The sequence below is a fragment of the Pocillopora verrucosa genome, chromosome 10, assembly GCF_036669915.1.
Source record: "Pocillopora verrucosa isolate sample1 chromosome 10, ASM3666991v2, whole genome shotgun sequence".
In the NCBI taxonomy this organism is placed as follows: Eukaryota; Metazoa; Cnidaria; class Anthozoa; order Scleractinia; family Pocilloporidae; genus Pocillopora; species Pocillopora verrucosa.
This window is the reverse complement of record NC_089321.1, coordinates 2,917,437-2,931,815: the sequence shown is the minus strand read 5'-3', so window position 1 is coordinate 2,931,815 and position 14,379 is coordinate 2,917,437. Positions and strand designations below refer to the sequence as shown.

The following is a 14,379-nucleotide window of genomic DNA, read 5'->3' as shown; positions in this document are numbered from 1 at the left end:
ATGAAATTTCACACAGGGGTGTGTGTTGAAGCTTTGAATTGATCGACACATCTCTCGTGACAAAGTTTGCATGCCTTGAATTAAATCAAACGCATTTATTCATGCAAAAAAAAAATCATCATGATGAGCTCAAAGGAGGCAGGGGGAAAAACCTAATATCTTCTGAAAGAGTATATTCCATATTTCCATGCATCTGTTCCGTTATCAGATCACACAGATCACACAGATCACACAGATCAGACAGATCAGATCACAGATCACACAGATCACATTTTTGGTAAACAAAATTGTGATGTCTTCTGTGATCTATTACTGAACTGACCCATCCCAACATGGAATTTTTGTGTTTTACATAACAAAGAAAAAAGTTGTTAAAAGTGAAATCATCTATCTGTCTGTACTCCAATAGATCATAAGACCCAATCAAAATCTATGCATAATTTGGCTTAATAAAAATAACTAATTAATTTAATGTCTAAAATGACCCAACATCTTTTTAAACAAGTAAATTATTAATAATGGTAATAGACCAAGTGGAGTCCAATCCGGTCTGTAATCATACAAGTGAGTCTGATTTGTTAATCATGAGTATGAATACAGACAGAATTGGATGACAGGAAGTCCTTTTACTAATTAATCATAACCATTAAATTTCCGAAAAAAAAAAAAAAAAAACATTTGGGATGAATATCTCCAAATGGAACAATGTCTTAAAGTAAAAATTTGGAAATTTCCCAGTTTTTTTTTCAGTGCAGGTGGTTGTAGCTATGGTCATTGTGATCAATTCAGTGATTGGTGGATTTAGCTAAGTGGACTTAATATGATTGGCTGCTTCAACTGTGGGATTACAGGTGTCCAATAACAGCCAACTGTCTAATTACACTGTTGGATTACTACTGTACAGAGTGATTAATGAAATATATAGCAACTGATGCACCAATCACATTTGAGGAAATTGTAATGGTTATGATAAATAAAATATTATATAGGTCTATAACCCCTAAAACAATTTGTGCATTGCAATATATTTTTTTGTGATTCTGAGGCTCCTCAGTAAAGGTTCCCCATTTAAAATTTTATTTCTTGGAAGTTTATCATAAGTTTCATAGAAAAAAATTCAAATCTTCAGCCAGGTAGCCAATCAGATCACAGAATGTATTTTATTTTACCCACTCCTGGGTCAGCCTTATAACATCAGTTCTATTTGAATGCCAAAATGGTTCTTTGATTAAATTGGAAACTACTTCTATCATTAAGATATCAACCTTGAAAAAAAAAAAAACCAATAACATGAAACACACTTGGAAACAACACAAATTGGTATTTTTTTTATCACATACTGAGAGTTATTCCCTATGTAAGTCTTCTTTTACCACTGGCATATGATACCAAAGCACTTTGATTTACAGTAAGAAAGCAAATAATAAAACTCCATGTTTAAATAGATCCAAAGCACTAGTTAACTTCTCCTCACCCAGAATGGCCATCCGACCCTAAGGATGAACTTAACCTAACTTCTGTGCTTCTTGTTGTAATCAGCTATCAAAGAGAATATCTTGATTCGTAATGAGGCTCTCTATTACAAGTCTTTGCAATTTCATGTCAGTAAGAACATCTGATGTATCAGAATCTGGAGCTCTCATGAGTGTTGGTCCAAAACAATTGACAGATTTTCCTCAGTCATCATGTTAGCTTCTTTCTTTTTGGCTACTCTGTTAAAAGGACAAAGGAGAAAAAAGAGAACAATGTGATACAGTAATAACCCGCGTATAGAACCTGAATTTTTCAATTTAGCCTAAATAGGTTCTTATATAAATGGTACTTAAAGGAAATTTAGCCTAAACAGGTTCTTAAATAGGTTCTTAAATTTGCATATGTATTTCATCAGAATATATTGTATATATATTGCAAATACAGTATCATCTCATAATAAATCATTTATAATGTACCATGTAGAGCAATGCCTTTAGGCAGTTCAGTGCAGATACAGTAAAACTATATGTTCTTAACAAAACATAACAGTTTAATCAGTTAGTTATTAGTTTCTGCCAAGACACTTTTACAGCAACCCAACTGATAAGAACCTAACTTAAAATTTTAGGCTAAATAGGTTCTTATGTAGAGGGGGCTTAAAATGAGATAATAGCCTAACAGGTTCTTAAAACCCAGGTTCTTATAAGCGGGTTATTACTGTATAAGTTATTATTAGGGGTCAGTTTGTTCCTATAAAAAGACATGAGTCAAGCAAACCTCAAACCAAATAAAACTGGTTTTTAATTTTGTTACAACCATGGCTCTCCCAATCTGAATTTCCTTTCACAGACCAAAGGTTTGGTTTGAGGAGATAGTTGCACCATCTCATAGGCACTACTGATCATTTCTACAAAAACTGTGAGAATATCACTGTTGTCATGTATTAGGTAACAATGACCAAGAGGTTTTAACCTTTTAACTCCCAGATCAAATTTGTAATTCTCCTAAATGTCAACCATACAATTTTTATAATGTTAGTTCAGAGAATTTAGTATTGGATCAACTAATTATCCCCAAATTGATAGTTTCTTTAATCTCATCACTTATCTGGTTGATATTGTATTGATGTTGTGAGGAGAAATTCTGTCTTGGACACTCATGGGAGTTAAAGGGTTAAGGGGAGACAAAATAAAAAAAGCACATGGTGGACTTGTTTGTGTGCATTTGTGTTCTTCATTGGCTATTTATGTGGCAAGGTAACACAAACTCTGTCTTGATCTTCATCAGGACACAGTGAAACATCTGACTAACTACTGATATTGAGCCCACTTTGACATGTAATTACAAACACTAACCTGTACAAGTGTCCCAAAAGGAACTTTAGTGTTTCGTAATGTGAAGCAGGAAGTTGTAACAGAGCCTTTGATAGTTGCTCCATCTTCTCTTTTCTGCTTGACAATTCTGGATTGTGGATAAAGTATTTTTATTAACAAAAACAGGTTGGTCTTTGGTAATTTCCAAATGAGTGTTGGTAAAACTAAAGTATCACAATCATAAGACAAACCAAAGGTACTCTATCACAAGAACCAAAGAGGATTGCTAAGCTGATATGCAGTTGAATCAGTGAGTGCACATGCCTAAAGGTTCTAATTTTGAATCTCTGAATTTCCCAGCTTTAAAAGAACTCTCATTCACAAGTTGCCCAAAGACAATAATTGAAGCATTTATGGAAATAAAAGTATCAAATCAGAAGTTCAGTTTACTTACTTGCAGCATCTATAAATTTGCTGTATAAATCAAAAGTGATGAGTGGAATAGGAAGCATACGGAAATACTGTTTGAGCGTCCCAGAAATAATGTTTATGTCTTCATACACTGACAAGTCCACCTGGTCTCCATCTAAATAAAAAGATCAACACACTATGAACAGCAGCAGCATAAACAACAGTGACAAAAAAAGGCAACAGCCACACCAACAGTAACATCAACAACAACTAAGAAATAATTTGTGAATGGGGTTTTTTTAAGGTCTTACACCATCAGATTTACTAAGTATACATGTTTCCAAGTAATTTAAATATTTTCTTTGTTAATAAGCAGCACCATCATAAAGATTTCTAGTAAACAGATTGTGTTACAAATGAGGCAGTACAATGTAGTGCTTCAATGCTGAAAATTGAGTCACATGTATTTGAAATTACTAATAAATGTTTTGAAGTAGAAAGTAAAATGCACTGGCTGTCTGCTAACTTTAACAATCCTGAATATGTAACCTAAACTTCTTAATATCAGGGGGGGGATTATACAATAAACTTGAATTATACCTATTAATCAGAAAATAGCTGACTCCCCCTTTTTGAAGGTAATTTTTAACTGGGAAAAAGATTATATTTAAAAAATCCATCTGATTCTGACACCACAAAAAAGAGTGATTCACCAAGAAGATACAAAGCTACAGGTTGCAAGCAAGGCAAATCTTAGAGGCAAATTTTATAGTTGGTGTTACCTTTATCAAAAGAATTTTTAAGTGCTTCAACATCATCAGCAAAACCTGATATTCTATAGATTCCCTCACTGTCTAATCCTGCAACATTATAGAGATGACTGAAGGTTATGCTAGCCCAGTATGAAACTTGTTGCCCATTGAATGCAAAGAGTATGATTTTGTTACAAAGTACATGATAAATATATCCATGACAAGGTCCAAAATTGCAATCACCTGATTGGCAAAGTGACTGAAAATTGAATTTTGGTTAAACTTTCATCCACTAAACTGGTGATTGTTAATGATTGAAAATAAGATTTACACAAAGAAATTTCATTAACACTTTGCGGTTTGTTTCTCACTGTGTGGGGCAAAAATTTTTTAATCATACCTTTTCAAGCAGCCAGATTGTTTAATACAGCTGTTAAATTAACTGATTAATCTCCACTTGGGTCCTTTTAAAAATAATTTCTTTTGGACTCTGAACAATTTTCCAAGCAGTTAACCCTTTACATCCTAGCATCAGTATTAATATTCTCCATACTGTTCTCTGTACATTTAACTAAGGTGTTGACAAGGAGAATTTGTCTAACAATCAAGAATTTCTTTAGTTGGTGATCATTTCCTTTATTCTCATGACATTAAAGTGTGATTCAGTGGTGATATTATAAGGAGAAATTAGATGCTAGTCACTCTTAGGGGTTAAAAATACCTTAAGAGCGAAAAAATACCTCTTCTCTCCACTTCCCTAATGCATGCTTCTACAACAAAAGGTCTCTTGGTGTTATGAAGTTTGACGAGTGTTGTTAAGTCGACACCAAACACTGCAATGTAAAAATACAATGGCAAACATTGACATGTGACGCTGTTGTCTCTGATCACTAAGTCTGTACTTTTCCTGCAGTACTTCTCAGTGCATCAGTGTATGAAAATTCAATAATTCTTAACATCTGATTAGTTTTGGGAATGGGCTACTCAAAACTCGCATGTACACCTACAAATCTGATATTTTCACGTCAGACCCAGAAAAACTTAAACAAAAGGACTTTGAATGACAAATTTAGTTACACTCTGACCAGTGTCACAAAAAAATTAATTTTCTCTCTCCTACCTCTTTTCACATATCTCTTATCTGGTTGGCAGTCTTCACGAACAACTTCTCCACATTGCTTGTGTGCATTGAAGCCACAATCTGTAATTATTCAGACACATGTTTAGAAAACAAGTAAGCCTCCCCAAGTCATTCTTTGGAGGTCACCATCTAAGAGTTCAAGAAGTTCTTAGAAAAGATGAACAAATTCACATTTACAAAGTGAATGTCTTAACTTGCAATTGTAGAGGTCAGCTGAAAACTATGCCTTTTAAGTGGAGAAGATGCACATTTTTGTGGTTATTTGATAGGAAGCCACTTCACAAAGAAAACAGTGGTCTTCAGTGGGAGATTGTTCAACTCGTAACCAGTATCCTCTATAACTCACTGACCTGAAAAGTCTATGAGCATTTTGCTTGCCATGAAGAATAATACCAAGAAAACTTGCTGTAATACAGTTTTTATCACCTTACCTTGACACCTGATACCTTGCATAATCAAACCCCACAAAAAATTGCGACAAGAGTCACACCAATGAGGTCCCTTAAATGTGTGAATCTGGAACAGGAGAATAATACATCAGTTCACAGGCCTGTCTCTTGAAGCTCCTATTGACAAATCAGGCTTGTAAAGCTGTTCAGTTTTCATTCAAGATGAAGGTTTAAAAAGTTTTGAAAATTACACAATAAAACTTTCAACTGGTGAAACAGTATGGACTAGTCAGGATGCCAAAACCTGCTTCTCTATTCTTCAAATTTGGACTCTAAAACATACCTTTCTGTCCATTAATTTCCCAGGACTTTTGCAAAACTAGCCCCAGGTTATTTGACATAAAAATGGGGTTATTAGCGCAACTCCAGATTAATTTTGATACACAATGGAAAATTAGTATTACCTTAAAGTTATGCTTCTTTACATAAGCAGATGGCTTTACACTCTCCCTTCTTCCAAAACTGAGCTTTTGATCCTGAAAGTTAACGAGGAATAAAAGTTACATACTCAGTCACTAAAGGTGCATGTTCCAAGTTGCCATGAAACCCTTTACAGCTGTTCAACTCTGTTTGCCCCCCCTCTAAAAAAAACCTGTTTTTACTACTGTACATGTCCAGTAGAAACCAATGAGAAGTGTCAAGTTGGCTGTTACAAATCTCATATCCAACAGGCACCAATGGATTAATTATTTTCATAAATTTTGCAAAATCTACTTTGTTCTGCCATTTTGTCAGTGTAAAATTTCGCTTCCTGCAACATTTTTCAGCTTGCAACACTTGGCACATGCATTTCTATATTAGTTGACTCAGAATATGAACTGATAAATGGAGTTTAATCAATCAGAACACAAGAAATGTAAGGTAATTTAGTGTTAACAACTGGGTTGAAAATGTAAATTAGCCACCATAAAGGGTAAAAAAGCTGACATTTCGAGCGTTAGCCCTTCGTCAGAGCAATTAGAAAGAAAGCGACAAGAAATGTAATATTTGGAGTTAAAATTTCAATAACAAAGGAGAATTACAATTAAAATTCAAATTCAAATACTGTGTGACATTTATGTTAATAGTACCCCATTTTTGCAAACTGATGTAAAATAAATCATAGAACAGGCCATCACAAAATCAGACTTGAGAGGGAGAACTACAAGAATGCCATAAAGAGTGATTCAAACTTGACTAAATAATCCCACACCAAGAGGATATATCTGCACATATAACCTAAAATGTGGCAGACGAGAGCTAACAACTTGTCTTGAATAACTTATTTTTAATATTGTTGTAATCAACAATTTGCACTACTGGTTTGAACTCAGCCAATCAAAAAACTCTTTGAAGGACTTTGCATGTCTTTCACAAGACTGTTCATCAAAATGCAGAACCACAAAATGTTTATTATCTGATAAAAGTTTTCTTTTTATAGACGTAGCGTGGGAAAGAAGATTGCTTCAAACCATGCTACTGAGTAGTGACTGGTAGTTTCTGTTTCCATTGAGGAAAAAAAAAAAGCAAAATGTTTGTCTTTTAGGACAAAATTAGAGAAATTAATCAATACGTTGCTGTTTACTTTCATTCTTCCTGAGCAGTACATACCCTTTTGTGGTTTACATTTCTCATTAGCTTAAAATCTTTTCAACCTCTTTGTTTATTGCTTCTTTTTTTCAGATAATTGTTTAAGATTATGGTGATGACAACATTTTAGACAGAGGATTTACTCTGAACTACAACATACTTAAAAATGAACATACTTGAATGAATCTCATTGTTTTTCTAGATACCTTAAAAAAAGAGCCTGCCAAAAAAAAATCAGCTTTCATCCCCAATATAAAAAAAAAATTTATCAAATTAGAAAAACACTAACTTTGATTAAATTCTGGAAAAAATGCATTCTTTATTATTGATTTCACAAAGTGAGGTGAAAGTCCAAGTCTACTGCTAGAAAAACAAACTTTAAGTTAAAAAAAATTTAAGTGTCCAAGAAGTGAGGGGAAATAATTTATAGAAAGGAAAAAACAAGGGTCATAATCTAATGCAAACACAGTTAAAATGAATTGGAATGAGACATCACAGTTTCCATGTTTTTCCTTTTAATCAAACTCACAGCTGCTTGGGATTTGCTGTGCTGCTTGCTGCACTGGTGTCTAACAACTCAAAGTGAGTGTACATGAAAGTTAAAAAAACTTATTAGAAAATAATTTGTTCTGAACAAGATTGTTATAGGCTGTTGGTGAGCACTGAAACCTTGAAATTCATCATGATAAACCAACAAAACACTTCATTTTTCTCCTATTTTTTTTCCTTTTTTTAACCCATGGACATTCCCATGGCCTCCCTTTGAGAGTGTATCTTCATTAAATTTCACATATCTACACCTTGAAAGCAAGGCTTGGGGGTTAAATTAAGTTTTCTAATCAAAACATGAAGAAAGCTTCTTGACTTAATTTTTCTAAATACCATCACTCAGTCTTGTTTAGTGGAAGAGCTTTGGAGAGAGAATAAAACAAGTCATAGATTCAAAGCATCTTGTACCTTTTTTTAAACTAAAATTTGAAGGTTTGCTTACAACTAACATACAGAGGAACTCAATTTGCCAAATATCACAGTTCTCTCATCTCAAGATCTACATCCAATGAATATATTTTATAAAGAATTACAGTTTGTTCCCTCCTCCCGAATTTATAGGATAATGATTTTTGTTAATTAAGAAACTTGAGTATTAGGAATTTTAAAATGTCAATCAAATTCTTTGGTTAAGTTACAAATCTTCTGTTTAGTTAGTCTTCATGTAAGGATAATGGAGAAACACTGTTTTCAGTTTTAATATTATCTCAAAGAAAACCTTGTGAAAGCAGGATAAATTATGTAACTACTAAGAGAAATAATATTTAGGTCAGCTACCCACATGTTATTTTAAGATTTTTGGTGTTTGAAAAGAGATTACAGTGTCGATCATTTAATATTCAAGAAGTGTGGTCCTCTAATGATTACAAATCGATACAATAGAGACTGGCTGTATATTAATATTATTTCCAATGCAACATCCCTACTTCATAGATCACTATTTTAATACACTGTATACATAAATATAACTCAATCATAAATACATGTTCCAGTAGAACCATTTTCCCATTTTTTTTTCTTTAGCAAAGTTGACTACTAATCAGTTTTTTGTAAACTACAAACTTCACAGTTCTACAACCCGCATAGAGCATCACAAAGGATTTAGCCTGGATTTACATATCTTAAGAATGGTAAATTATTTTAAGAATTCACATGTAATTTTAGACAATTAATACAACTTGTCTTCATCAACAGTGTTTATAGTTAGCGACTTTTCAACATTAGGTTACTCACAAGAAAACAAAATCTCACCGTTAATTTTCTACAATCTCAATTAACACATGGACTGGACTTCAAAATGTGAAATTTGTTCACAAAAAATACAAACCAATGAGATATTGTCTAGCTTTATTTCAGCTTCAGTAGTCAGACTTGTTTGCATATGTAATGACAGAAGCTAAATTTGGCCCAAACAAAGAAGGCTGAAATATTGTGATATCTAAAACATAGAACTACAAGTAACAAAATCCAAAATCAACTCAAACTACAGACTGACACATTGACAACAGAAATGTCCACATTAATTGGGATTTTCACAAATCAGAACACTTTTACAAGCTGAGAAATATTATTCAGTTCCAAAATTAAGCTGAACAAAACCAAGATAATGTATTCAAACCTGGTCTTTCCCTGAGGCATCTGAGGTTTCTTTAGCCAGTTCATTATTTTCTTTCATATCACCACCACTTCGTTTTCCCTCATCTTTCTTGGCCTCAGTTTTCCCGGGACTTATCATCATTGTATCAACATAGTCCTTGGCGTATGTATCTATGTACATTGTGATCAGACCATCCGCCACAAGATCCTGAATGGTTTGAAAACGCTTCTCCCCTGTTGCAAAATAAAACTGGGTGTGAGTTTTGTAATTCAATGAAGCTGAACACCTGTGCTCCAAATGCTGTGCAGAAGCTGAAACGAAACAAGAGAAACAGAAGTTTTTATATAGAAAGCAGACTCCTGCTGTGGCAGCCTTCTTAACACAAAAGGAATATTCTGAATAAAACAAACCCCCAAGGAAGTAAACACAAAAGAATATCTACTTTTTCTGGGCTTGAATTTTCATTAAAGGTTATTTTTGTCAAGCCCACTTAAAGAGAAATCTCAAACTGAAGCATGGTTTTAAAACAATAGCTTCAACTAAAAGAATCCTCCTCGAAAATGATTGAGGATAATTTCCGCAAATAAATGATTATATATACTGGTACATACAAATATAAAATTTCAATTCATACGTACATAAACAGAGCAAACAGTAACGTTTCTGTCATTTTAAGTTTTGTCAACAGAAAGCCAAAAGAGGTTTTACATCATACATGTAATACTATTGTTTGATAAATTTCTCAATTCTTCCTCCATCAAACATTCAGAACTCAAATGCCACATGCCAAAACATTTCAATGCCTTCAGCCTTGAAACTAATAATGTAAGGGTGGGAATATTTACTTGTAATAGTATGGGTAACCAGATATCTTGTTTCATTAATTTTTTATTACTTTAAACACAACCAGAACCTTGGTGAACTCTCATTGGGCAACTGGTTGTGTTGTTAACAATTGTTGTTTTTTTTTATGTACGTGTACATAGCATAAATTTGTTTAAGAATTAGCAGAGGAAGTTGAAAATGCTGATTTTAAAATGCAAATGTTTGATTTTCCCAAACAACCCTTGGGAAGCAGTATTTGTCTGATATATGGCATGAGCAGTTCAATCGCTTTAAGAACTGCTTTTGAGCAAAGACTTTCAAGACTGGGACTTAAATTACAACTAGACACAAGTCTTGTCATTACCCTAAAGTTAATCTAAACCATTTTTAAGATTCTTAAAATGTAAATTCATTGTCTAAATTTCAAATACAAGGTAGCCAAGGTAGCCTATGAAAGTCTCGATTTTTTATCATGTTTATTTTTTAGTAACAATAATTCAAACCTAACAAATTGAAAAAATTATCAAATTTGCCATCTGGAAAATAAGAGTCAAATTGATCTACAATTAAAGACATGGGCAATATCTTATGATGATCATATCATTCACATATCCCAGATAAAAATAAAACCACTCCACAAACTATCAGCAACAATTTATTCGCAAAATGGTAATTTAAAATAATGCTGATAGAGGTTTCACATCCAGCACCAGCTGTTGCAGTGTAATATATAGAGTAATTTTGAAGAGATAGATTTTTTGCTTGTTTTTTCTGACATGTAAACTCTTTACACTCACACATCAGTACGCATATTCTTGATACTGTTGCCCATACATTTCCTAAGGTGCTGACAGGGAGAATTTGTTACACAATCTAGAGCTTCTTCAGTTGATAATCATTTCCTTTATTATTATGACTTTCATGTTTGATTCAGAAGTTATTTTGCAAGGAGAAATTAGATGCTAGTCACTCTTAGGAGTCAAAGAGTTCACTCTTTGTTTACTATTTCCTCATTTTTAGTTGAAACCTTTATCATTTCCAATGACAAGGATGTGTTGAAAAAAATGGCTGTTGGATTTTAACCCTTTAACTCCCATAAGTGACCAAGACAGAATTTCTCCTCACAGGATCAATATAATATCAACCAGAAAGTGATGAGAATAAAGAAAATATCAACTTGGGAATAGTTAGTTGATCCAATACTGAATTCTCTGAACTAACATCACAAGACTTGTATGGTTGACAGTAAGAAGAATTACAAATTTGGTCCAGGAGTTAAAGTGTTAGCCTTATAATTGGGTCAGCCCTACATGTAAAGTACAAATTGTCACTATCACACTTTTTCAACAGAAATGTGCACAAGAGTAAAAAAGGAGGAGAAATAAGGAAAAAGGAAAACAGTATTCACTTACCTACATAGTGAAGTCCATCATAATACAAACGAAAATTCTTTGAAATTCCACCAAATCTGAAAGGGAAGGGAATCGACAAAAAAGATGTGTGCATCAGAGGCAAAATATATATTTTTTGAAGCAAAGTATACTCGAACACTTATCCTAAAGAAACTACTGCTTGACCTAGCAGAGAAACTCAAATAATCACTTCCCTCATATTCTACTTTCCATATATACCCTTTACACCCTGACATCAGTATGCATATTCTCTATACTGTTCTCTATATGATTCCAGTGGTGGTAACAAGGAGAATTCATCAATCAATCAAGAGCTTCTTGAGTTCCTTTCTTTGTATAACCTTAATATTTGATTCAGGAGTGATACTGTTGGGAGAAATTAGATGCTTATCACTCTAAGGGATTAAAGAGTTAATTTTTACCTCATTGTTAAAGTGTAACTTCCTGGTGACCTCTGACTTTCTCGCACAAGGTAGCAGCCATCTGCCTCTGACACAAGTTTGTCAGCTTCCTCGCGTGATATACATCCATGAAACCTAGTAGAGACAAAAGTAACCCAAAAACTTTCCAAGAAGAAGGTATTGCCCTATATTAAAGTTTCAAATTGATAATTCTTACTGATAACCTTACAAACTTAAAATGACAACACTTACTCTTTCCCATAATGAGCAGGCTTCAAGGGTATCTGAGGAAAAACAAAAAGACAAAGGCATGAGTTAAACATAATAAGGAATGAACATAGCAGTTTTTTTTCACTCGCAGAGATTCCAACCCCATGTGATGGAAAATAGGGAGTAATTATTAGTGCCAAAGGCGCGAGCTTCTAGGGGGGTCAGGGGGCATGCCCCTGGGAAATTTTGCAAATTTAGGTTCTCTCAAGTGCCATTTCCTGAATTTTGACATCATTCCGGCCTGAGTTATAACATACCATAATGCTCTTCACGAAGAAAGTAAGTATAATATGAGTGTTTCACAGTGACAGATCGCCAAAAATTCTAAAGATTAGCAATTTTCCCCTAGTTTTCAGAATTTTATGATAAATCGGGAGAATTTGGTAAAAATCGGGAGAATTTGGTAAAAATCGGGAGAGCGGGAGGCAAGACATCAAATCGGGAGACTCCCGATCAAATTGGGAGGGTTGGAATCTCTGCACTCGCAAAGACAAATTAAAAGTTTTGAATTCAAAATGGACTTCCAATGTAGTACCAATATTCCACTCTGATTATGGAAAGGTAGGCTACAAAGGTATACCACTGGCACTCGGTAGAAAAACAACTCACAAAGGGAATAAAAAAAGTTTAATTTAGAACTAAAATTTATCTGCGATTTATATACTCCTACTGGAAGATAATCTGATCTCTTTAATAACTGGTTAACTAAATGCAAATCAGTGATGATATTCTGATTATCACAAAGTATCAAAAACTTTATAAGAAAGCTGGTCTAAGGTAAAATTTAGGTGTGAAACCTAATATTTTTTAAATTAAGTCACTAAATTGTCACTAATTGTGAATGTTCAACATGTGCGCTAAGCATAATTTGTGGTAAATTAAAATTAAAAAATTCGGTTTTCACTTGTTAAGCTCAACTTTTGAAAATGTGTTTTATTGCCCGGGTGCAGGCAAAAGTAAAATTTCCGCACAGCCAAATACTACATTAAGCATTCAGTTCCTGGATAGAGAAAACAATGACAAAAACAATACATTGCCATTGGGAAACAGATTTGTTTAACAATAGTATGGCGCTGTGCGAAAATTTTACCGCGGTATGCGAACAAAATCAGTTTGTTTAAATTCAAACAGGTGTTTTTATCAGAGCTGCCTTCAATTCGTGGTTTACAAACCATTGTTCGTACAGGAGAAAATTTAACAACGATTCTCTACCTCATTCGTACACACAATTCTTCTTGCCTTGGGGGCTTTCTGTTGAAGTCTGTACACTGGCAAACAAATACAAAAGTTTGTTTTCAAAACACACGTGTCATCAAGTAAAGGCTGAAACTTAATTCCACACAGGCTGTGCTCGTGTTAACATACATGATCACTAAATGTTTGGGATTATTCAGAATTAACCTACTTACAATAAGACTTCCACACCGGTTGTTCGATTGTTTCGTAACAGCGACCGTCTTCTGCTAATTCTAAAATTATTGAAGAGAAAAGAACGCAGTATAGCTTATAAAATATTGATCAATGGTCACAGAGCAGTGTTTGACTCGAAAATGAAAGGCCCTCGTGTGAGGAAATGAATGAACGAAAACGATGGATGGAACGACATAAGATCTAAGAGCAACGAAGAAAGTTTAACCGAAGACAGATTTAATCTTCAACACGATAAAGATCCAACATGATGGATAAAGAAGCTTAAAAGCGTACCATTTGCTAGTAATCAAATTGGTATGGCGTCAAAACTTGCATACTGTTGTCATTATGGACAAATTGATAAGTTCGAAACACTACACTTATTTACACATAACATTGCCTACCTTCCGTCATTTTTGTTTGCTCAACCTATGAAACATTTGTTCAGGGACCCTTCAGTGTGAAGGTTGAAGAGCTTTCGGCAGATTCTAAGCTTACGATCGAGAGTGTACGTTATAAAATTATAATTTCCACGACTCCAGTCGACATTCCGATCCAGCACCGCAGTGTGCTACAACTTTCAACCCCCGCCTATGGATCAGAGACACAAAAAATATACGCGAGGTCATACAGCACTAGGAAGGAAGGAGAGGTATTATTCTATGAGATGCACCTCTTACCGGATGAAAGGAAAAGTCCTTTTAAAGGCGTTCTCTATTCATGACCATCAAACGCAGCTGATCCTCTGTCGCCTTGCCCATCTTTCCGACTTCCCGTGTCGTTCCAAAACTGGTCAGCGGGTTTTCA

At 34.1% G+C, this 14,379-nt stretch overlaps 1 protein-coding gene across 1 annotated transcript; it reads right to left on the bottom strand.

Annotated features, from left to right (window-relative positions):
* Positions 1–211: 211 nt before the first annotated feature.
* On the bottom strand, positions 212–14,361 carry LOC131782060 (N-chimaerin-like). The gene is given in 17 exon segments (XM_059098771.2): positions 212–1,660; positions 1,663–1,712; positions 2,829–2,934; positions 3,241–3,372; positions 3,980–4,057; positions 4,690–4,782; positions 5,070–5,150; positions 5,522–5,606; positions 5,944–6,015; positions 9,276–9,487; positions 11,492–11,547; positions 11,914–12,027; positions 12,145–12,176; positions 13,375–13,430; positions 13,572–13,631; positions 13,977–14,163; positions 14,253–14,361. Coding segments are annotated over 16 exon segments (1,362 nt in total). The 5' UTR covers positions 13,987–14,163; positions 14,253–14,361; the 3' UTR covers positions 212–1,535.
* Positions 14,362–14,379: the final 18 nt, after the last annotated feature.